This window comes from Peromyscus californicus, unplaced genomic scaffold, assembly GCF_007827085.1.
Source record: "Peromyscus californicus insignis strain IS unplaced genomic scaffold, ASM782708v3 Scaffold_4__1_contigs__length_199733344, whole genome shotgun sequence".
Classification (NCBI taxonomy): Eukaryota; Metazoa; Chordata; class Mammalia; order Rodentia; family Cricetidae; genus Peromyscus; species Peromyscus californicus.
In genome coordinates, this window is record NW_026294562.1 from 163,795,470 (window position 1) to 163,821,710 (window position 26,241).

General features: G+C 42.1%; 1 protein-coding gene and 1 pseudogene across 1 annotated transcript; one reads left to right on the forward strand and one right to left on the reverse strand.

Annotated features, from left to right (window-relative positions):
• Window positions 1–508: 508 nt before the first annotated feature.
• LOC128124033 (vomeronasal type-1 receptor 4-like) lies at window positions 509–1,480 on the reverse strand. Its single transcript, XM_052760268.1, has one exon. The coding sequence runs from the start codon at window positions 1,478–1,480 to the stop codon at window positions 509–511; it is 972 nt and encodes a 323-aa protein (XP_052616228.1).
• Window positions 1,481–6,598: 5,118 nt separating this feature from the next.
• LOC128094254 (60S ribosomal protein L7a-like) lies at window positions 6,599–7,439 on the forward strand (annotated as a pseudogene).
• The last annotated feature ends 18,802 nt before the right edge of the window (window positions 7,440–26,241 follow it).

The window sequence follows — 26,241 nt, forward strand, 5'->3', positions numbered from 1 at the left end:
TAAAAGACATTCCTGAGGACAGAACACTCCACAAAAAACACAATACAAGCTCCAAATGTTATTTTAAATCTTTGCTTAGAAATATATATATGTATTGGTTTTTTGAGATAGGGTTTCTCTGTGTAGCTTTGGAGCTTTCCTGGAACTCAATCTGTAGCCCAGGCTGGCCTGGAACTCACAGAGATCCGTCTGCCTCTGTCTCCCAAGTGCTGGGATAAAAGGTGTGGACCACCACCGCCTGCGGCAGAAGTATTTTAATAGGGAAAAGTCAAGAAGTAGAATATTGTTCAGAATACTTAAAATATAGTTATTTGCCCAAAGTTTCAAATTTGAGTGGGTAGTAAATGTTGAATTTATTAAAATAATGTACACAGAGTTGTATTTAAGAAAAATGTTAACTATTTGAATTTTAATAATGTACAGAATATCTGAATTATAACTAATGTTCTATCAGGTATTCAAGGTCCACATTCCAATTCTTTATCCCATGGAAATTTAAGACAGCGTTCTAATGATGGAAAAGTGTGGGTTTCAGATGGAGTGCACTTTGAAAACAGGTCATTCTCACTACAGAAAAGAAAGAAGTGAATTGCAAAATAAGTTTATTATTCTTCATTAGTAAAAAAGGGGAGATGGTTGGGTAGCATGTTGTCAAAATTATATTAATTATCTCCAATCTTGGAAGTTTTGTTTGTGCAAAAAACCCACAAAGGGTGATGAGGTTGTTCAACAGATAAACGAACACAAAAAAGCTCACCAGCAGCAAGATGCTGTGAGTGGCTTTGCGTTCAGGAGATGGCTGGCAGGAGAGGCTTGTGCTGTGGAGATGCTGGGCTCTCTTGCGGTGTCTGTAAAGGACAGTCACCATGTAGAAGCTGGTCCACATCATGAGGGTCAGAAAGACGATGTCTCCTATTATGATAACACTCAGGAATAATCCTGGATTGGGGTACTCAGGTGGTCTCATTTTACAGTAAGCATGAGAATATCCATAATCAAGATCCGTGTAATTGATTTTTACTGTCACAGATTCAATGACATGCGCATATATGAACAGGTTGATGAGCCAGGATAACAGGAAGGTGCGAAAAGTCCATGTTGAGAGTTTAGGTTTAAGCCACGCCCACTTAGAATTACTGGGCGTGATGGTAATGGCTTGGAATGTGCTTAGAATAGATGTGGTGCAGATGGACAGACCCCGGGCGACTCTGAATATGTATAAAACTGCCTTACAACCAACATCATCTAGAAACCTGGGTACTCCAAAGGATGACATGATATGTGATATCATAGCAAATATGATCGTCAACACATTGACTATCATCAGGTGCATGAAAATGGGATCGATAGGTCTGCTAAAGCGAGATTTGATTAAGAAGCTGTACACATACATCATGAAGAGCAATGAGTTTCCTATGACACCCACACAGAGCTGGGATACGTAGAAACTCCCCAAGATGGTGTTTCTTCGAAAAATCATCTCAGTGATGCTTAGGATATTATTAGGCTTGTTAGGTCTACAGTGAAAGCTAAGTGGATTGAATTATATAGAACTAATTACATACTGATGTTTATGGGAAAATACACCGATGGACACTTCAGAAAGAGAGAAGGTTGGAGAAATGTTAAACTCTGTTGTTTTTCAGATCCAGCTGTGGTACATCTGGGAACTACATTCCAGGGAGTCTTGAGAACCTCAGAGGACAAAAGGTGTAGAAGCAGGTGGGCTCAATGCAAAAGTCTTCTGAATGCTGTTATATTAAGTGGCAGGATCTGTTAATAACCTGAAAGGCAAATTTGCATGTTATAGAGTTTTATTCAGTAGATCAAACTGTGTATTTAAAAAACCCCTGTTTGAAAGTTCTGGTCTTTTCCCAGAAGATTGTGTAAAACACAGACATGTAATATGAATATTTAAATACCTTTAGAGATTCAATTGCATGCAAAACTCTTCCAAGGTAGTAATCTTTAAATTTTCCACAAAGGGGCTATAGAGTTGGCTCAGCAGTTAAGAGCACTAGCTGCTTCTCCAGAGGACACAGGTGGGATTCCTAGCACTCACTTAGGTGGCTCACAACTGTTTGTAACTCCAGTTCCTGAGACTCTGGTACCTTCTTCTGGCCTCTGTGGGCACCAGACATGCACAAACTGCACAAACATACAGGCAGACAAAACACTTGTGCACATAAAAGAAAAGAATAAATTAAGAAAACGGTTGTCCACAAAAGTAGATTTTCACATGGGCTTTTGTCTCTAAATCCAGCCCTTGGTCACTAGCAAATTTCTGTAGCATTTTGGGGACTCAGGCCCTGTGTAGAGCTGCAGAACACAAAGAGACAGAGATACTATACATGCTCCAGTCTTGAGCACATTCGCAGAGAAATATATTTTTTTGTCACTATTTCTATTATTTGCAGGGAAATGAGCAGAACTGCAGATCACCGTGTTAAGTGAAATAAGGCAGTCTCACACAGATAAACACCATATGTGTCCTCACATGTGGAATCTGGTAGAGAAATTTACAAACCCAATGGAGAGACTCTTAACCGTGTATCAAAAATGGAGGTTGGAGAGTGATACAGAAGTGAACTATGGGAGAATATAAGGAATGTCACATTTGTGCATGGATGTAAATGTTATATTAAAATATACAAATATGATGTGTATTTGTCATTATGATTCAATAAATTTGTCAATATGATTCAATAAATTAACAACCATAACAACAAAAACCAAATTGTACTAAATGGATTAAATGTATGGTTTATTTTTATCATATTTCAAATACGGCATGTATCATTACCCAAACAGCACATTCAAGCTACCTCTTAGTCTATCCATCGTTTAACAAAAACAAAAGCATATTGCGGTAACTGATGGGCACAGTCACACTGTGTAAATGCTGATGAGCACAGAGCTGCACTGCCCAAAGGAACATTAAACATTTACTCTTTACTACATTGCATATGCTGCATGAGATTTAATGCTAATGAGAGAGCAGGCAGTTTAGGTGGGGAGATGATGCCTCATGGTTAAGAGCACTGACGAGTTCAGGGTGCAGCACCCACATGGCTGCTAACAGCCATCGGTAACTCCAGTTCAAGGGGATTTGGCCTCTGAGGCACTACACACAGTGCACAGATGTACGTGCAAGTAAAACATCGAGTCATATAAAGTAAAGGAAAGGGCCAAACTGCTGGTCGTTTACCCACCAACCCCACAGCTCCCCAGAGTTTTCTTGAGTTCGAGCAGCAGGAAATATTAGATAGAAGGATTTAGATTGTGGAGATAAACAGATAGAAAATAAAGGATAGCCTCAAGAGGGCCTGGAACCTTTTCCAACGGGCCATGACTGGCTCTGCCCCAGGGTTTTTATAGAGACGCCAAGGGGTGGAGCAAAAGACCTCCTCCCCCAGCACAGCCAAGTGCAGACCATCTCAGACACCTGCACTCAGGCCCGAGGTCCTAATCATCCTCTATGCGGACCTGCTGGGTAAAGCCACAAGGAACCTGAAAACGGGCTCCCACACCAAACAGCAGTAGCAATGCCTTTAATCTCAGTATGCAGGAGGCAGAGGCAGGCAGATCTCTCTGTTTGAGGCTAGACTGGTCTACAGAGTGAGTTCTAGGACTGACTGTTAGGGCTACACAGAGAAACCCTGTCTCGAATAAACAAACAAATAAATAAATGGAATGAACTTGGGAGGGAGATGGGTAGGGGCCACAAGGGGAGTTGGTGGGAGGTTGTGGTCAGTGCAATGATCCAAAATATTGTATAAATGTATGAAAATTCCAAATAATGACTAAAAAAAGTAGTAAAATGTTTTTCAAATTAACCAACAGAAATATGTCACCTTAAATAAATAATGTCACACAAGGAAACTGTTAGGGGAACAGAATTACTTATATATGCAATCCCATGTCTTTTTTTACATTCAAGTTGTATCATTTATCTTCTTTTTAGTGTTAAATACATATTCTTTTATTTTTGAGATTATAAGATAATTACATCAATTCACTTTCCATTTCCAACCTACAAATCCTGCAACATACCATCTCTTTCTCTCTTTCAAATTCATGGCCTCTTTTCTTTAATTGTTGTTATGTACATTCATAGTATATGTGTGGAATCCCTAAGTACATAAATACCACCTGGTCAGTCTGTATAATGTTACTTGCATGTGTGTCTTCAGGGCTGACTTTTGGTATTGGATAATGAATTGGTGTGCTCTTCCTTGGGGAAGACGACTACTCCCACTCTCAGTGTTTCTTGCATTCCATGTCTTTAACTACAGAACATTTATATCTGTGTACAGAAATATTATGACATGTAACACTACATATCAAACTTACAAAATTACAAAGAGGAAGAAAATAATGATTTGTTACAATGAGGTGTTTTGAGTAGTCTTACAGTATTCGACAAGTCTAACAGATGTAAGAGCAATAGCATATAAGAGGTCTGAGTGAGACCATTAATATTCTTTTTTTTTTTTTTACAGGGTCTCCCTAAGTAGCCCTGGCTGTCTAGACTACATAGACCAGACTGGCCTCAAACTGGCCTGCTTCTGCCTCCCAAGTGCTGTGGTTGAAGGCATGCTCTATCACGCCCAGCCTTGAGACCATTTATACCCTTAATCTGACAGCACAATCAGTATAAATACACATCCTTCTCTATCAGACACACAGGAAGCAGGTGGAAAACAGCAACACTGAAAGCCTTAGCTCGTTTTGCAGAAAAGTTTCATTTTTTTGGGTAGCAATTATGAATTCTAGAGAAATTACACAAGCATTTCTGAATACATTGAAAACAAAAGTCACATCTTAGTAACCACATAATGAAATTTCCATGATGAAAATGAGTTACAGAGTGTCTGTTACAGGAACATGTGTGGATAACAGATGAGAGGTTTGAAGGTGCAATGACATTAAAAGGGAAGTAAAAATGGACTCTTAAGTAGGGAATTGATTTGAAATATGAAAGCAGCTAACAGGAAACAACTGAGGATGAGACATGACTTTAGAGTCAGTCCTCTGTAGAGACAGCATCAGGATTAGAATTGGGGCTACGGTGGGTGTGGTGGGCTACACTTTTAATCCCAGAACTGGGGAGGTAGAGGCTGTCGGATCTCTGTGAGTCTGAGGCTAGCCTGATCTACAAAGTTCCAGGACAGCCAGAGCTGTTACACAGAGGAACCCTGTCTCTAAAACAAACAAACAAACAAACAAACAAACAAACAAACAAACAAACATACATGCTGGAGAAAGTCACTGCAAATATTTGTACAAGGTTATACTATAATTACCTTTGCAATGACTTTTGGGAGTTTGAGTGACAGGGCAAATTTCTCTGAGTTGGGACTTCTATTGCAAGAAGACTTAGATTATCGAAGTGCCTACACTGCTAAGAAATTGAAACATCGTTTAGAAGAGATGCAAAAAAATAAGTAAGTAAGTAAATAAATAAATAAATGGAAGAAACTTGTGAAAATAATACGGATAAAAGACAAGTATTGTCAAGAAAAACCAAAGAGATACAATTTAGTTAACTTGAAAGAAAGCCATGAGAAAAAGAAATCTGAAAACCAAAGTCCTCTGTCTAAGAAAGGATAGACTGGGGAAGAGGAGCAGTGGGGTCATCATAGCTGTTTGTTGCACTGAGAGCTGAGTACTGGGAGCCTTACTCAGGGCAATGTGAATCCCAAAGGCATGAAGTGTCTTGGAAAGTCTGCCAAGCAGGAGCCATGACGGAATCAAGGACAGGGTAACAGGACTCTTCCTCCCAGTGGACTTGAACCCGTGTTGTCAATGACCCTGTTTACTGTGCATCATTTAGTGCACCCAAGAGGAAAATATTACTTTCCCAGATGAAATGTGAATCTCAGATATCTTGAGGAGGCTGAGAGTGTCAAGTTTGTATTTGAAGATGTGCATTTTCCCATTATTTTTTCCCAGAAAGTAAACTTGAGGACTAAGGAAGTTACAAGCATTGCAGCTCAGATGGAAAGGTGTCCTGGCAGCTGGAATCCAAGGAATACCACAAAGTCACACTGCACAAGCCTCACACAAGGGATTGATTGGAATGGAAAAAAAACTAGGAGTGTTGCTGCCTCTGTTTGATTAAGAAACTGCAGCAAACTGAACAGGATAGACGGCTTATATAGAACTTCTTGGGATGAGGGTGGAACTTTCTGGGTTGGAGATTGGTGGGATTTCATGTGCAGAGACTGGGCTTTTTGCTCTGCATGGTGGGGGCAGGGTCCAGCAGTTAGGGCAGTTAGAGAATTCTGTGGGTGGAACCTGGCAGTTAGAAGTCCTCAGGGGAGGGCCATGGTCACAGGAAAGGGGGCTGTGTTATCATTAGACCACTTCCTGCTAAATCAGGGCATGGAGGTTCTTTGGGCAATCTTGATCTTCATCATCAGGATGTAACTGGGTGCTGCAGGTCTCTGGCTCTATAGCTAGAGGCTGGTAATCCTGTAATAGGAACTGGTTAAAAGTCTGGTTAGAAACCTCTTGGAGCCGTTGTTGAAGAAATCTAGAGAAGAAATTTCCAAGGCAGGGTACAACAAGTGGGATAAAGAAAAGAAGGAGCTCTCTCCTCCAGCCGAGCAAGATGCCCAAGGGAAAGAAGGCCAAGGGGAAGAAGGTGGCCCCGACCCCCGCCGCCGCGAAGAAACAGGAGGCCAAAAAGGTGGTGAATCCTTTGTTTGAGAAAAGGCCTAAGAACTTCGGCATTGGGCAGGACATCCAGCCCAAAAGAGATCTCACACGCTTTGTCAAATGGCCCCGCTACATTAGGCTGCAGCGGCAAAGAACCATCCTCTATAAGCGACTCAATGTACCTCCTGCCATTAACCAGTTCACACAGGCCCTGGACCGGCAAACAGCTACCCGCTGCTTAAGCTTGCCCACAAGTACAGGCCAGAGACAAAGCAGGAGAAGAGGCAAAGGCCGCTGGCCCGTGCTGAGAAGAAAGCTGCTGGCAAAGGGGGCGTCCCAACTAAGAGACCACCTGTCCTCCGAGCGGGGGTCAATACAGTCACCACCTTGGTGGAGAACAAGAAGGCTCAGCTGGTGGCGATTGCCCACGATGTAGACCCCATTGAGCTGGTGGTCTTCCTGCCTGCCCTGTGTCGAAAGATGGGGGTCCCCTACTGCATCATCAAGGGAAAGGCCAGGCTGGCCCTCCGGTCCACAGGAGGACATGCACCACTGTTGCCTTCACACAGGTTAACTCGGAAGACAAGGGTGCTCTGGCTAAGCTGGTGGAAGCTGTTAGGACAAATTACAATGACAGGTATGATGAGATCCATCGCCACTGGGGAGGCAACGTCCTGGGTCCTAAATCTGTGGCTCGGATTGCCAAGCTAGAAAAGGCAAAGGCCAAAGAACTCGCCACTAAATTGGGTTAAATGTACACTGCTAAGTTTTCTGTACATAAATATAAAATTACAAACTTAAAAAAAAAGAAGAAAAGAAGGAAAGAGGGTTTGAGAAGGGTAGCATCCAGTTTCCTATCAGACTATCATTGATCTACTGGCCAGAGGCATCAATCTGTCTTTTAGGTTTTTGAAGGTCTGTCTGAAGTTGTTGGATCTTATCTTTTTTTTTTTTTTTTTTTTTTTTTTTTTTGGTTTTTCGAGACAGGGTTTCTCTGTGTAGCTTTGCGCCTTTCCTGGAACTCACTTGGTAGCCCAGGCTGGCCTCGAACTCACAGAGATCCGCCTGGCTCTGCCTCCCGAGTGCTGGGATTAAAGGCGTGCGCCACCAACGCCCGGCCCGGATCTTATCTTTTAAAGGACTGCTAAGGGCAGTCTACATCTGGCCAATGTGGATGGTGATCTCTAGTTTGATCATAGAGAAAGAAGGCATAGGGGACAGGTGTTTTAAAAGTTGGTTTAGGTGTCACAGGGATAAGTATCTCCTTTTGGTACCCGGTTGGTGAGCGGTCTCCAGACCCCACTGTGCAAGTGCTCTTGTTGAATCATAAGTATAGATTTAACAATAGCATAGAGGGGAAAGAAATCTGAGACATTTCCATCACCCTAAATCACTTTCTAATACCTTCAGGACTTTCATGTACATGCCTTAAATCACTTTCTTATACCTCCAGAACTTGCATTTACATGACACTATAAAACACTTTCTTATTCCTTCAGAACTTTCATTACACAACACTTTCTTACACCTTGAAACTTACTTAAGCTTTCACATCCTCAGGCAACACTTTCTTAGACCCTCAGAACTTAAGTTGTCCTCAGTGCTTCCTAAGATTTCACATTCTTACACTTTTATAACACTTTCGGGTTCCAGTACGTATACACGAAGGTGCAGCTTTAATACCTTATGAAACAAGCATTGTTTTTTAAATTCTATCACAAACCCTGTGTTTATGATTTTTGTCTTCAGGAGAGGAATTGTACAGGAATAGAGAAAACATGCCCAGGTGATAAGGTGCACTGAAGGAGAGATGGAGAAGGGAGTTCTAGGGGACTCAATCAGCCTTGACAGCCTGGTATAATTTCCTGACCCCATTAGGGTGGGCTGTTGATTAGAGCGGAGAGTCACTTGGACGATAAACATTCATACGTAAGAGCTAAGCAGATGGGTGCAGGTAAGAAGAAATAGAGAAGAGAGCATGTATAGATATAAGAGAATTTTGGATATTGTGTTTGTGCACTGGCAGAAGTCATTACTGAAACTCGAGGATGCCAATTTTGGCCCTCTGAATTGGACGAAGGCCAGAGAGAGTCTTTAATAAAATTGAGGTTGAGGAGGAAGAGGGGAAGGGTCCCAAAGTGAACTCCGCTGGAGGGAGTTTCTATAAGCTCCAAGTGGGAGCAGAGAGACAGTGGGGACAAAGTTGCAGAGGCCCAGATGGGCTAAGGAAGTTTGATGAGCCTGGAAAGGCCCTCTCCTTACTCCAAAAATAGAAGAATGAGCACGAGATGGGTTCCCAGAACTTCTTCAGGACCAAAGACATGGGCCCAGTATCCAGAAGGAAGGATATGAATCACCCTGATACTGTGATAACTACCTGAGGCTCCCTGTCAGGGATGGTGGTAGTCAGGCCAAGGGAGCCCAGTCTTCCTCAGTGTTCATGGCCAGACCAGATGAAGGGCGATCTGGGCTTGAGGTCCCCATGCTGCAAGGGACATAGGGCAAATCCACACCCCAATGCCCTTCTTAATGGCACCTTGGACATAGTCTGGGTGGTTTATGAGGGTTTGGACAGGCCCAGGATCAGGCCCCTTGACCCTCCTGACCGTATTTGAAACAAGGACACCAAGGTTCTTGGGCTTTAGGAGACCTGGGCTTTTGCTTTGGCTAGCTGAGAGGCCTCAGCCATCATCAGGTGTTTTTGTTTTGGGACTTTTTATTCTCTCCCATGGTACACCTTGAAGGCCACAGTTAAGACTTCTGCCTGTGGAGTCAGGGATCCTCTCCCTAGACATTTGAGTTTGGCCCTAATATCAGGGAAATTCTGGGAGAAGAAGTAGTTCATAAGGAATTTCTCCCCACCTGTGGTATCTGGATGCAGAATGGTATATTGCAAGAGGGCCTTAAGGTGGTCTAGGAATTGAGATGGGTTTTCGTGCTTTTCTTGGATGATCCCTTGGACTTTTTCGTAATTTACCACCTTAAGGGCAGCCTTGTGGATACTGACCTCCAGGCAAATTATAAGTTAATTCCTAGCTAGGAGGCCTCCTGGGGTATTGTAATCCCATTCAGGGTCTTAATGGGGTCTGTCCTAGCCCTAATTGGGTAGGTGTATTCAGTTTGGTGGATTTCATCTGCATGGACCTTAGCCTGGTCCCTCACCCTATGCTCCTCCGGGAAAGATTGTTGGAGAGACTCATATAAACATCATGCAAGGTGAGGTTGTAAGACTGGGTTATATATTGGATATACAGTTGGTTTTCATAGAGTAAGGTCTCATGTGATAGTGGAGTACTCTGCTTTAATGCCACATACTCAGTGCTGACTGGTGGGCAGCCTGTTGCTCAGGATGAAGAAAGGGAAACTATAGAAAGAGAAGGGACTCCTGATTGAGGTTGACAAGGGGAAGGTTCACTAGTGTGATAGAAAATAGTGGAGGAATTATTTGGTTTGGGCTTCATAGCTAGGAGTTGTTTCCTCCTTAGCTGGTTTATCCTAAAATGGCATCATACCACATGGTTCCTTGAAGATGACCTAAGTATAAATTTTAACTCTGAACCCCAGTTTACAGGCTGTTTAGATTTTAACCTTACCCAATATGCTTACAGATATTTGAGGCAAGATTTATACCTTATCAAAAGATGTAGAGACTAAAACCAAAAGCGTATGGGGTGAGCACAACAGTCCCCACTGGGAGTGGTCTGTCCTTTCATTTGGTTTTGCTCTCCTTTCCCTCACACTGCAGGGGGCTCGCCTGCTGGAGGACAGAGAGTTTGGAGGAAATCTTTTCCACAAGCATGCTTGGGGCAGAGGAGGAGATTCATACCCTAACTCCAGAGCCAGCTTTTAATTGAAGTGGGACAGTATAAAACAACGGTCCAGTGCCACTCATACCTAAAAGACACCTTAGTCCCTGTAAAACTGAATCCGGTAAGCTAGCAGAGAAGGCTCAAGATAGGAATTTTTGAACCTGGACACAGACAGAGGACACTAGAGGAAGGAGCTGAGAGATGCACCAGCCAGTGAAGAGTGTGTGCAGGGTGTGTGCATGCTGCAGCTGACCTACTCCTGAGCTTTCTCCCCCTCCTGCTGGGTCTAGCTCCTAGCTCCCACTTTGCAACAAACTGACAGATCCATCTATGGTGACTTAAAAACCAGGACATTTCACACAGTGTGTGTGGGTGGGGAGACTAGAGAAAACAAACAGGGATTGGAGCAGAGAAATAGGGAATGGGGAAATCTCTTTCCATTTCCCAGATCACTCAGTATTTGTAAAGGTCCCAAATAACATTAGGATCTAAGGTACTGTTAGGTGGCCCTCTGGATTGATTATCTAAGGGGTATTGGAGCCAAATATGATTGCAAAAGTGGATAAATTTAGGCTCCTCAGGTCGGGTGTCAGGTGGAGGCTGGAGGTTTTCTAAGATGCATCTGAAGGAGGAATGGGAGGGTATGGAGTGCTGAGTCCCGTGATGGGAGAGGTGAGGGAAAAGGTCACTGCAGCCTGTAGTCTTGGGCATCCCCCAGACTCAGGGAGGACAGAAGGAGGACCAAGCCATTCAGAGGGTCGTCACCCAACTCAAGGGTGGTCAAGTGTAGCAAGGCTAAGCTGGTTGGGGAGACTTGGGTGCCTGGTACCAGGGCTTCCGTAGAAGCAAGAAGGCAAGAGAAAAGCACGCTCTAGGAGGGAGGGTCTCATCCAGAGCAAAGGGATGGAAAAGGAGGCTTTTGTGACTTCTTTTTTTGGGGAAGAGAGGGAGAAAAGACAGGAAGGGATGCTGTGACCCAATTGGGCCTAAGAAAACTGTCTGATTGCAATTCCAAGGCTGGGGGAGTGTGGTCAGGTGAAGAGGGCCAGCCGTAGCCTTAAAGACGGTGGCTGGGGGTACCTCCGCTTCCAAGAGTACTAGAGGAGTGCCGGACACTCAACGGTCACTTCCTCAGACTCAGGGAAACGATTACACTGACCAAAGGGAAAGCTTACCTAATTGATGCTGGTGGATGGGGTGCAGAGGAGTCAGTGAGGCAGAAGTTGAGTCTGTTGCGGGTGGACTGGAGAGGAGAGACAGGGTCCCAGTGCAGCTTAGACCATGAGGGGAAACGCAGGCACTAGGAGAGCCTATCTGAGTCACAGCACCAAATTGTAAGCATTGCAGCTCGCGTGGAAAGGGATCCTGGCAGCCAAAAATACCACAAAGTCACACTGCACAACAAACCTCACACGAGAGATTTATTGGGAGGGAAAACAAAAAACAAAAAACATGAGTGTGGCTGCCTCTGCTGGAGCAAGAAACCACAGCATACTAAACAGGATAGAGGGCTTATATAGAGCTTCTTGGGAAGGGGGTGGAATTTTTCAGGGTGGAGCTTTCCGAGTGGAGATTGGTGGGATTTCATGACCAGAGATTGGGCCTTTTGCTATGCCGGGTGGGGACAGGGTCCAGCAGTTAGGGCAGTTAGAGTGTGCTGTGGGTGGAACCTGGCAGTTAGAGGTCCTTGGGGGAGGGGCCAGGACACTCAAGTGGCTCCAGGGCTCACAGCAGTCATTAAAAGTTTTAAGACAGTGGTGGGAATTATTACAGCTGTTAGACCAAGCTGAGCACTGAGCAGGGCCACAGAGAACACTCACACTGTTTCATTGGAGACATTGGGCTTCTGCTCTTACAGTGTATATTAAGGTTCCTTAGAGAACATGACACCACACTTGGAGATGTATTTAGACCACGTCATATGGGGAGTAATCATGGTTGTATCACATGTTTTGCTGAAGAATAAAGTTTTATTCTAAGATTGCTTAGTTTTGCAAAACAGACCCTAGTTAATCATCTTCCAAATGTTTATGATTATATCCACAGACAAGTTCTGATTCTGCCTGAATCAGAGACACTTCCTATCAGAGGTGGATGGTTAATACAGAGATTCACAAGCATTCAAAGTGCTGAGGATAAGTGGATATTAAGTCTGGATACCTAAATATGACATCCATTACATCCTCTGCAAGACCCAGAAAATACTGGGAGGAGAGTGGCAAACGTTCCAAGATCCAGAGGAGCGGTGTCATCAAGACCTGCATACAAAAAAGAGCAAGGAAGGATGGTGGCTGAATGTAGTGAGTCCCTTTAATCCCAGAACTTCGCAGGCAGAGCCAGGCAGATCTCTGTGAGTTCGAGGCCAACCTGGTGTACAGAACAAAACCAGGACAGACACCAAAACTACACGGAGAAACCCTGTCTCAAAAAACCATAAAAGGAAAAAAAGCTTACAATGTTCAGGTGCATAATTGATGGTCTTTTTTTTTCTTTTTTGGCAGGGTCTCTGTACACAGTTCTGGATGTCCTGGAACCCAGGCTGGCCTCAAACTCACAGAGATCTGCCTGCATCTGCCTCCAAAATGCTGAGATTAAATATGGGTACCACCATGCCTAGCTGCATGATTAAATGATCAATTTGATATCTCTCAAAATATCTTTTGAAGAAAACACAGGCATTTATTATAGAAACATTCTCAAAGCATGTTGGAAAAGGCCCACTCTGGCAGATGTGGTGGAGTGGAGATCACACAGTCCCCATGACTATTTTCTTGTGTGTCATCATCTAGGCCAGCTTTGCACCCTCTAAACAGGGATCTTCTCCAAGTAACCAGACTTTATCAAGGACAGTCCTTTGCTTTTATGGCAAGGACAGTTCTTATTCCCAGCAGGACCCCAACCCCCATCCGTATTCATGCATATCTTTGCTGAGTTTCAGGGATCACAGAAATGCCTTGCTGCATGAGGCAGGTGTTGCAGGACACTTGGGGACTAGAGTAAGGTGTCTTGAGCCTGATGCACCCCAGTTCCATACAGTCCTCCTTCCTCTTGATCTGCTGCAACGTCAGCACTTGATGCTGCACTCAGATCATGTGAACCTGCTTCTCCTCCTCATCTGTCTTTCCCTCCCCAGACCCACCGAGATTGCCTTTATCAGCAACTCCACTTTGTACACAGTGATGTTTACACTTTTAGAAATTCTTCAAAAGAGAGTTTTCCCTGTTCATCCATTTACCTGCTGTTTTTTTTAAATTTATTTTTTTACAGCTGAGTTATAATGTGTAAAGGTACTATGTTTTCCTTATCCATTTATCAGTTGATGTAGATCCAGTTATATTCTATTTCAAAGTTTTTGTGAATGTTGTTAAAATTGCATTAATTCCCTCTAATCTTGGATTTTTCCCAGGTGTATAAAACCAATGAATAGTGACAAAATAGTTCAACCATTGAAAGAACACAGCAAGAGGGTGCTGAGCATGGCTTGTGTGCAGGAGAAGGCTGGGAGGAGGGGCCACAAAGCGACCTCTAATCAGTATATTAAGATACAATTCCAGGGTACTGGACCCATGGATCACAGGTTCAGAGCACTTGTTGCTCTCTCTTTGAACCATGATTCAATACCTGGTGCCCACATAGTGGCTCACAGCCATCTGTAATTCCAGCTACAGGGGATCTGGTGCCCTCTTCTGGCCTCTGCCAGCATAGCACACATGTGGTGCAGGCAAAACTTCAATACACATAAAATAAGTCTAAATAATGAGTGATGCTCTGGGTTTATGTGAATCTGGATTCACAATAAGCACGAGACTCTCCATGACCAGCATCAGTGGAATTAGTTTTGGGTTGTATGGATTTTCCTTTACACTGTGTGAATATATGCTGCTGTGTTTGGTTTAATAAACAAGCTCCAGTAGCTGAACAGGAGAAGGGTAGGTGGGAGAGCCAAACTGACAGTGCTGGGAGGAAGAAGGGTGGAGTCTAGAGTTGTGAGGAGATGCAGAGAGAAGCAAGATGGCCATGCCACACTGAGAAAAGTTACCAAGCCACGTGGCCAAGCATAGATAAGATTATGGGTTAATTTAGATGTAAGAGTTAGCTAGCAACAAGCCTGAGCTATCGGCCAAGCATTTATAATTAAGTTTCTGATTGGTTGTTTGGGATCAACTGTAGGCACAGGAAAACTCTGCCTACAGGTCTGCATGCTCATGTGCACATTTGTGCTTGGGCATGTGGGGTCCAGATATCAGTCTTGGTATCTTTCCTTATAAGCCTGTTTTTAATGTTTATTAATTTTAAAATAACATTTTATGTATGAGTTTGAAAATTGCATACAATGTATCATGTCCCCTACCCATTCCAACTTTCTCCAACTTCCCATAACAACTTCCAGACACATCTCTCTCCTAACTTCATGTACTTTTTTAAAAAATTAATTCGTTTCTTCCACTTAGTGCTGTCCGTGTGCTCACAGTTGTGAGACCGTTCAATGGGGCATGGACAGTCTGCCAGTATCTACCCTCCTACAGAAAAATGACTCTCCTCTCTTAGTGGCCATCAACTGCCTATTGCCCCAAATGTATGATTGGGACTTTAGTAGTGTCTCTCTCATTCCCTGCTAGGTTTTTAAAAATTCTTATTTTCAGGACCAGAGAGATGGCTGAGATGTTAAGAGCACTGGCTGTTCTTCCAGAGGTGCTGAGTTCAATTCCCAGCAACCACATGGTGGCTCCCTCCATTCATAATGAGATCCGGTGCCCTCCTCTGGCCTGCAGGCAGAACATGGTATGCATAATAAATATTTCTTAAAAAATTCTTGTTTTCACACAATATATTTTATGTTTTTTTTGTTCTCTGCCAACTCCTCCAAGATCCTCTTCATGTCCCTAACCAACCAACTTCATGTCCTCTCTCTCCTTCCTCTTTCCAATACAAAAACAATGAATGAAAAACAAACTTTTGACTGTTGTAAGCCTCTACCTGGGGTTCTGCGAACTGAATCTCAATACTCTGGAAGGGCAGCAAGTGCTCCGATGAGTCATTATTGAGCCCCTCAAAAATATTTTCTTATGTTTTTTTATTTTATGTATTTGAATGTTTGCCTGAATGAATGAATGTGTACTATGTGCATGTCTGGTGCTGGTGGAGGTCAGAAGAGAGTTCCAGATCCCCTGGAACTGGAGTTACAGACAGTTGTAAACCACCATGTAGGTGCTGGGAACTGAACCTGGGTCCTCTATAAGGGCAATAAGTGCTCTTAACCACTGAACCATCTCTCATGCCCCTTAGAATTTTTCATTAATACTTAGAAAAATTCATATAATGTGTTTTGATCACAATCATTCCTCACTCTCCCCCCTAATTCCTCCCAGATCTTTCCCTCACTTTTTTTCATGTTCATGTTCCCTTAAAAAAATCCAGTGGGTCCAATTTGAGCTATCCATAAACTCCTGGGTGTGGGGTCATCTATAGGAAAATGGTCAACTTAATATAGGCCACAACCTTAAAGACTATTGTCTCTGTCTCTACATCAGAAGCCCTCAACTGTCAATAGCTTATCATTAGAGGGTGGGGATTCATGATCGACCCCAATGCTGGTATGTTGAACTGCTTTGAATTTGTGAAGGTCACCACTGTAGCTTAAGTTTTCCTGCCTGTCCCACAGTCAGGATAAATCTCTCTCACCTGTCAGCCCCACAGCCGCTCAAGCCCGACCAAGTAAACACAGAGACTTATATTGCTTACAAACTGTATGGCCGTGGCAGGCTTCTTGCTAACTGTTCTTATATCTTAAATTAATCCATTTCTATAAATCTATACCTTGCCATGTGGCTCATGGCTTACCAGCATCTTCACATGCTGTTTGTCATCATGGCGGCTGGCAGTGTCTCTCTCCCTCAGCCTTCCACTTCCCAGCTTTATTCTCCTCCTTGTCCCGCCTATACTTCCTGCCTAGCCAATGGCCAATCAGTGTTTTATTTATTGACCAATCAGCAACATATTTGCCATACAGAACATCCCACAGCACACCACAGCTGCCTGAGTTCATATTTACAACAGCCATATCAGGTCTCTTAATCAGCACTCACAGTGCTCTTCCTTATTTTCAGTCTTATGTCCTTTCTGAGCTTCTTCTGGGATATCTGAGACAAGATATCCCATGGGACTTGGGTATCATCAGTTAGGCTATACAGACTGGCCTGAGGGGATCAGAAATCTTGGTGTCCTCACATTCCTATTGCTGCAGCTACAAAGACATGCCCCTGTGCCTTGGTCCTTACCTGGGTGCTTTGGATCACACTCAGGTCCTCAATCTTCTGTAGAAAGTACTTTACCGTCTGTGTTCATGTGGAGTCCTTTGGATTAATGCCTAAGAATGGTACAGCTGTGTCACAAAGTAGGTATTTGTTTTTTTAAGTTTAATTTTTATTTATTTAAAACATTGTTTTTTGTGTGTATATGGTTTCAGGGCTCACCATTCTGCATTGAACAACCCATAATGGGGGGCTCATACCTGGGAATATCTAGTTCTCCTTCTCCATGCCATCCTTAATTGTCTGTAGTTTTCTGTCTTGGAATGGTCTCTCAGCAATGTGTGTGTGTTTGTGTTTGTGTGTGTGTATGTGTGTGTGTATTCCCATATATATGAGTGTATTGAGGGTGCACATATGTGTATTTGTGCACACACATACACACACACATATACAATCAAAGAAAAAGAAGCTATCAACTTGAGAGTTGGGCGTCATGGGAGGAGTGTTAGGAAGAACATCTGGATGGTCTGGAAGGAAGAAAGGTTGTGGGGAGGTGATGTCATTCTAACTGGGGCATAATGGAATTTCACTGTGGTTTTTATTTGTACTTATTTGATGGCTAGTTTATGTATGTATGTAATAAAGTAAACAATATACAGACTTTTTAATTAAAATGTTTTTCATACAATATATTTTGATCATGTTTTCCCTCTCTTCAACTCCTCTCAGATCTTCCCCACATCTTTGCCAGAATTTCCTACATGAGTGCTGTATTTATGTCTTTTTACCCCTCTTCTCTCCTGCCTCCAACACCTCCTATATCCCTTCCCAGCTCCCTATCAGATTCATGACCTCATCTTCTTCAGTTATTATTGTTAAATATGCGCATTGACTTCATTTGTTTCTTAAAGATGAGGTTTCTTTGTGTAGTACTGGCTGTCTCAGAACTCACTCTGTAGAGTAGGCTGGCCTTGAACTCACAAAGATCCGCCTGCCTCTGCCTCCAGGGCTGGGATTAAAGGCGTGGGACACCACCGCCCGGCTCTTGTTTGTTTGTTTTTTTTTTTTTTCAAGATGAGGTTTCCTTGTGTAGTACTGGCTGTCCCAGAACTCACTCTGTAGAGTAGGCTGGCCTTGAACTCACAAAGATCCACCTGCCTTTGTCTTTGTCTCTTGAGTGCTGGGATTTAAGGTGTGTGCCACCACCACCCAGCTGCTCATTGACCTTTTCTGTTTTGTATTTGATATCTGTCTGTTCATTTCAGCAGCCCATTACTGGTTGGGTTGTTTGTTTTCTTTCATTCTTAGAGGTCTTTTCACTTCATATATTCTTATGTATCCTCTATCAGTTGTTATAGCTAGCAAAGATTTTGTCCAATTTTTGGGGCTTTTTCTTCTCTTGATTTACTTTCCTTTACTGTAAAGAAACTTTTTTAAAAAATTTATTTTATAATTTAATTTAATTTTACATATCAGACATGGATTCCCCGTCCTCCCTCTTCCAGTCCCCCTCCCACCAGCCCACCCCCATTCCCATCTCCTCCAGGGCAAGGACTCCCCTGGGGATTCAGCTCAGCCTGGTAGATTCAGTCGAGACAGGTCCAGTCCCCTCCTCCCTTTGCCCAGGCTGAGATAATGTTTGTCAACTGCTGTCATTGCTTCTCATGGGACTGGGGTCCTATTCAGAAAGTATTTCCTGTGTCTACATCTTGAAGTGCTTTCCCTTATTTTTCCTCTAATAGTTTCAGAATGTTGGGTCCTGTATCAAGAATTAAAATATAGTTTGAGATTTCTCCAAATTCTTTATGTGGGCATTTAGTGCTATGAATTTTCTTCACACTATATATTTTCCACTTCCCAGCTTTATTCTAGAACACCTGACAGCTCTAGAACAAAAAGAAGAAAACTAGGCCAAGAGGAGTAGATGACAGGAAATATTCAAACTGATGGCTGAAATCATTAAAATAGAAACCAAGAGAGCAATACAAAAAAAATCAATGAAACAAAGAATTAGTTCTTCCGGAAAATCAGCATGATAGACAAACCTCTATCATGACTAATCAAAAGGCAGAGAGACAATATCCAAATTAACAAAATTAGAAATGAAATGGGGGACATAACAACAGACAAAAAGGAAATCCAGAGAACCATCAGGTCACACTTCAAAAACCTGTACTCCACAGAAATGGAAAATGAAAAGAAAAAGACAATTTTCTGGATAGGTACCACACACCAAAATTAAATTATGACTAGATATACAATTTAAGCAGACATATAAACTGTGAGGACATAGAAGCAGTCATTAAAAATCTCCCAACCAAAAAATCCTGGGGCCAAATGGTTCAGCACAGAATACTACCAGAATTTCAAAAAAGACATAAAACCAATACTCCTCAAATTGTTCCCCACAATAGAAACAGAAGGAATATTGCCAAACTCTTAATTATGAGGCTACAGTTACCCTGATACCCAAACCACACAAAGATACAACAAAGAAAGAGAATTGCAGACCAATCTCCCTCATGAACAAAATACTCAATTAAATACTGGCAAACTGAATCCAAGATTACATCAAAAAATTGTCCATCATGATCCAGCAGTCTTCATCATGAGATGCAAGGATGGTTCAACATGTGAAAATCTGTCAATGTAATCTACCACCTAAACAAACTGAAAGGAAAAAAAACACATGATCATCTCATTAGATGTTGAAAAAGCCTTTGATAAAATCCAGTGCCCCTTCATGATAAAAGTTCTTGGAGAGATCAGGAATACAAGGAACATACCTAAACTTGATAAAGGCAATTTATAGCACACTGACAACCAACATCAAATTAAATGGAGAGAAACTCAAAGGGATTCCACTAAAATCAGAAACAAGACAAGGTTGTCCACATACTTATTCCATATAGTACTCAAAGTCCTAGCTAGAGCAATAAGGCAAGAAAAGAAGATCAATGGGACACAATTTTGAAAGGAAGAAGTCCAATGTTTTCTATTTGTCGATGGTATGGTAGTATATATAAGTGATCCCAAGACTTCTACCAAGGAATTCCTACAGCTGATCAACACTTTCATCACTTGTATAGCACTTGTATAGCAAGATACAAGATTAACTAAAAAAAAATCAGTAGCCTTCCTTATATACAAATTATAAACAGACCAAGAAATAATTAGAGAAACATCACCCTTTACAATTGCCACAAATAATATAAAATATCTTGGGGTAACTCTAACCAAACAAGTGAAAGGCCTGTATGACAGGAACTTTGAGTCCTTGAAGAAAGAAAGTAAAGAAGATATCAGAAAATGGAAAGCTCTCCCATGTTCTTGGATAGGTAGGATCAACATAATCAAAATGACAACCTTACCAAAACCAACCTACAGATTCAATGCAATCAATCCCCATCAAAATCCCAACACAATTCTTCACCAACCTGGAAGAACAATACTCAACTTCATAGGAAAAAACAAAAAACCCATGAGAGCTAAAAAAATCCTGTATAATACACCTGAACTGAGAGAAGAGAAAGTGCAAGGTAGCCTGAATGCATTGGCACAGGAGACCACTTCCTAAATATAACACCAGCAGCACAGACACGGAGAGCAACAATCAATAAGTGGGACCTCCTGAATCTGAAAAGCTTCTATAAAGCAAAGGACATCTTAAGTAAGATAAAACAACAGCTTACAGAATGGGAAATGACTCTTCAGACAGAAAGCTGATTTCCAAAATACATAAAGAACTCAAGAAACTAGACATCAAAATACAAAACAATCCAATTAAAAATGAGCTACAGAGCTAAACAGAATTCTCAATGGAAGAATCTGAAGGGGCTGAAAGACATTGAAAGAATTGCTCAACATCCTTAGTCATTAGAGAAATGCAAATCAAAAGGACTCTCATATACCATTTTACACCTGTCAGAATGGCTAAGATCAAAATCACTGAGGACAGCCTATGTTGGAGAGGATGTGTAGTAAGGGGAACACTTCTACACTGTTGGTGGGAATGCAAACTTGTACAGTCACTTTGGAAATCAGTATGGCGGTTTCTCAGAAAATTGGGAATCAATCTACCTCAAGACCCAGCCACTACCTCTCTTGGGCATATACCCAAAGGATGCTCAATCATACCACAAGGACACTTGTTCAAGTATGTTCACAGCAGCATTATTCATAATAGCCAGACCCTGGAAACAACCTCAATGTCTCTCAACTGAAGAATGGATAAAAAAATGTGGCACATATACACAGTGGAGTATTACTCAGCTGTAAAAACCAATGACATCATGAAATTTGCAGGCAAATGGCTGGATCTAGAAAAAAATCATTCCAGGTGAGGTAGCCCAGACCCAGAAAGACAAACACAGTATATACTTACTCATAAGTTGATACTAGATGTAAAGCAAAGGAAAAAAAGACCACAAAACCCAGTTGAAGAGAAGTTAGGTTTCAAGGAAAACCCTAAGAGTGATGTGTGGATAGCTTTGGATTGTGGGAAGAGATGAGATCTTCTGGGTAAACTGGGTGTGGGCGGGGCAGTAAGGAGGAGGGAATAGGGGATGAGACCATGAGAGAATGGGATGTTTGAGTTGGGGAAAAGATGGAGTGGGAGAGAAAGGAAAGAGCTATCTGTTTTTTTTTTTTTTTTGGTTTTTTGAACAGGGTTTCTCTGTGTAGCTTTGCGCCTTTCCTGGAACTCACTTGGTAGTCCAGGCTGTCCTCGAACTCACAGAGATCACCTCAAAGTGAGGGAAGAGGGATGATAGGAGCAAGGAGGGTCAAGATCACTATGGGGAAACCCACAGAGACAGATGATCCAAACTTGTGGGAGCTTATAGACACTAGACTGACCCCTGAGGATCCTGCATGGAACCTAACTAGGACCTCTGCATATGGGTGACAGTTTTGTAGCCTAGTGTGTTTATGGGACCACTGGCAGTGGGACCAGGATCTATCTCTGGTGCATGAACTGTCTTTTTGAAGCCCATTTCATATGGTGGGATACCATGCTCAGCCTTGAACAGGTGGGGTGGGGGATGGGCCTCGGTCCTGCCTCAACTGAAAATGCCAGGCCTTGTTGACTCCCCATGGGAGGCCTTACCCTTTCTGAGGAGTGGATGGGGGTGGGTTGAGAGAGGAGGGCGGGATAAAGAGAAGCGAAGGGAGGGGGAACTGTGGTTCATATGTTAAATGAATAAAACAATTTAAAAAATTAAAGAAAATCTAATTGGAGATGATTTTTGTTTAGAGTGAGTGATTAGGATGTAGCTTTATTCTTCTACCCATGTGTTTTCAGTCTCCATTTAACCATTTGTCAGAGGTTGTTTTTTCTCCAGTGTGCATTTTTAATAAATTTATTTACTTTTATGTGCATTGTTGTTTTGCCCACATGTATGTCTTTTTGAGGGTGTCAGGTCCCCTGGAATTGGAGTTACAGACAGTTGTGAGCTACCACGTAGCTGCTGGGAATTGAAACCATGTTCTCTGGAGAGCAGTCAGTGCTCTTAACCTCTCAGCCATCTCTCAGTCCTCCAATGTGCATTTTTGGCATCTTTGTGAATCAGGTGATTGTTTCTGTCTATTTTGTAGACCTGTGTGCTTTTGTCAATATGGTTCTATGTTATGATTTGAAATTAGGCATGGTCATACTTCCAGCACTATTTTTTTTAAAATCTGGATATTTTGCTACTCAGGAGCTTCTGTGTTTCCATATGCTTTGTGGTTTCAAAAGCCCATCCATTTCCCAGTTCTCTCTCTCTCTCTCTCTCTCTCTCTCTCTCTCTCTCTCTCTCTCTCTCTTTTTCCCTCCTCTTCATGGATCAGATGTGAGCTCTCAGATACTGCTCCAGTGCCATGCTGTCTTGCCTGCTGCTAAGTTCTGTACCATGATGGTCATGGCATCTGATCCTATGCAACTGTGAGTCCCAAATTGAATACTTTCTTTTATAAGTTGCCTTGGTCATGGCATCTCTTCACAGTAATAGAAAAATAACTAAGACACTAGTGAGTAAGTTACTTTTTCCACATTGCAGTTTTGGCACAAATGCCTAACTTCTATTGCTCCTTTGGCTTGGCTACAGCCTTGGGGAAAAAAGGGGCATTTCAGGGGCCCGGGATTTGGTGTGCATTTCTAATATAGCATCAAGCTATTGAACAAATGTTTCAGAGCATTTCTATATATCAGATTAGAGGTACAAATAACCAGAAGGAAAATGCAGATTCAGTTCAGTAGAGATTCTGTGGCTACATGGCCAACAATTAAAGCTCATCAGGTTCAGATATGTTTTTAACCTAGTGTGTAGACAGCATCAGGGGGAGTAAGTAGGGAATACATAGTAGGGCTTTGAGGAAGCTACTGATGGTATTTACTTGACTGAACTTGATACCTAGTTATATATACTATGTCAAAAAAAAAAAAAAACCTTTCAGAGCAATAAAATAACTGGAAGTTTGCTGTGCTCCTGAGGAGAAGTGGTTGATAGCTTGCTAAGTTTACAGTACCAGGTATGACTTCTCTCATGTATTGGGCAGACCTGAAGTCCAGTTAGGCTACTGTTGATTGCCTTTAAAGCAAACATATCACGATTGCACCGTTGGGTATATTTTGTTATGCTGGTTATTGTTGTCTGTAGGCTTCACAGCTGGGTAGGACTTTGATTGCTTTTCTCTGTAGGCAGAATTTATTTTGGAACTGCTGGTCATCTCTGTCTCACCAGCTGGCTCCCTTATAACCCACACAGAGACTTACTATTAATTATAAATGATTGGCTGATAGCTTAGGCTTGTTATGAACTATCTCTTGCAACTTTAATTAACCCATATTTCTATATGTTCTACCACATGTCTCGGCACCTTATCTCAGTAAGTCATATTTATCTCTTTTTTTTTTTTTTTTTTGGTTTTTCGAGACAGGGTTTCTCTGTGTAGCTTTGCGCCTTTCCTGGAACTCACTTGGTAGCCCAGGCTGGCCTCGAACTCACAGAGATCCGCCTGGCTCTGCCTCCTGAGTGCTGGGATTAAAGGCATGTGCCACCACCGCCCGGCCATATTTATCTCTTATTTCTTCTGCATCTTGCTGTCACTTCCTGACACTCTACTCTTCTTTCCAGTGTCCTCCTAGTCGGGCTCTCCCAGCCAATGTCTTCCTCCCCAGCTATAGGCCAGTCAGCAATTTATTAACCAATGACAGTAATACATATTCAGTGTACAAAAAATGTTCTTCAGCATTTCTCCTTTGCCAGTTTGCACAGTGCCTTCTGATACTATGAAAACCAGTCCTCAATAAGAGGCTTCCATATCACTCCCAGATCAATTATCCCAGGTTGAGTGTCTGAATTGTGTTGTGCCTTCAGCAATAGGGTCTTCCCTTCAAATCTGAGCAAACGACAAGAGACAACAACACTAGCCTCTATTGTTTGGGAAGTATCTTGGGTGGCCCCTGACCAACAACTCAAAGGGAGGTTTCCCATGTCTGGAACTAGGGTTTTTGTTGACTAGTCTATTGCTCTCAAGGGGAGCATTGTAATCCCCATGGTTTTCCCAAACATCCTTAGTATTATTTGTCTTTCTGTCCTCCCTCCCTCTGCATTATCCTTCTTTCCCTCTCCTCTGTCGACGTCCCCTCCATCTCCCTTTTTATTGTGTGTCCCACTAGTTCTCTCATCTGAGCTTCTTCTTCCCTCATGACCATGAAACCATCCTACTTTTCAGTTGCTTTGGGTTATATACTCACACCTAAAAATTTGAGCTAAGATCCACAAATAAGAGAAGACATGCACCATTTGTTTTTCTGGGTCTGCATTAACTCACTCGGTATAGTATTTTCAAGTTCCACTCACTTACTTGAAAATTTCAAATATTTTCTTTTCCAGCTGACTATACTTCTCTTGGGTATGTACCACATTTTCATTATGCATTCATCAGTTTAAGGACATACAGGTTGCTTCCATTTCTTACCTATTTTGAATAGAGCCAAAGTGAACATAGCTGAGCAAGTATCTCTGTAGTAGGATATTGAGTCCTTCGGGTATATGCCACAGAGTGGTCTAGGTGGGTCATGTGGTAGATTGATTTTTAGCTTTATGGGAATTGACTACACTGATTTTCATAATGGCTATTTTAGTTTGTAACTCCACCAACAGTGCATAAGAGCGCCATCTCCCTGAATCTTTGCCTTCATTTGTTGTTAGTCATTTTATTGATCTTAGTAAGATAAAATCTCCAAGTGTCTTAATTGGCATTTCTCTGATCACTAAGGATGATGAACACCTTCAAAGATATTTCTCAGCCATTTTCATTTCATCTTTTGAGAGTTCTCTGTTCAGAGACACACTTCATTTTTTAATAGTGCTGCTATTTTCCTAAACTACATAGTTTCTAACTGTATTCTAAACATGTATATTTACATCCACAGTGAAGCTCTCGCCCCTAGTCAATGAAGGTGGTTTCCCAGGAAGGCTACTGTAGAGATACACAACTTGTCAAAATGCAGACAGTAAGTGACTTTGGGGTCCCCAGTCTCAATTGATTCATCTGCAACACAACCCCTACTCCTAAGTCTCAGAGAATGCTGTGGAAGAAAGGTCTGAAAGATTGTAACAGCCGAAATAATAAGATGCTCACTTCTAGGTATGACAGGGAAGCTGCACCCTTGAAATTTCAACACTATGGTTGTCCATACAAGACCTTTATAATGACAACACCAGTTGAAATGACAACATCGTTGGGGGAATTTTGACAAGGCTTCACTCCTAGAAGAAAAGCTACAGATAATGGCTGTGGAGAGAAGAAGAATCAGCCCTTTCTAGGGATAAAGTCTCTGATAGTTTATCAGCCTTAAAACATATACATACAAGCAACACTAACTGGACTCAGCTGGTCACATTGAAATGTAATGTGTAATGAGTGTTTATGTAAATGTATGCATAGAACAATAATAATTATAGAAGAAGAGGTCATGACTTTGAGAAAGTGTAGGGGCGATGGGAGAAGTGGCAAGGTCAGAGGCAGAGGTGGAAATGATGTAAATACAGCACTAGGATTTTCTTGGCAGACACTCCACTCCAATTCATGTTTAAATATATAATGTTTTATTTAGTTGTCAGCTGTTGCAAAGGACCTTAACTTGGGTTATATAAAGACATATCTACCCACTCCACATAGAGGAGGCTATAACAGACCAAAGGATTCTGGCCAAGGACAGAGTATTGTAAATGTTTTATTTGAAAAAAGTTTTTTTATTTGGATTTATTACAAAAGTATTGGTAATCAGACCAAGAAAGGCAAATAAATGTTTCCTTTTATCTTCATTTCTTAGCTCCAAATCCTCACATAAATAGGAGACCATCACAGAAAACCACAAGTGGTCACAATGTAGAAATCAACAGATCGGGGGGAGCCCAGTTCCAATGGTTATATCTCCATTCCAGCCACTGCATCTACAATTTAGGGAACATTTCAGAAGAGGGGGCGAAAAAGGTTCTAACAGCCAGGATATCAGTAAGTTTGCTGTG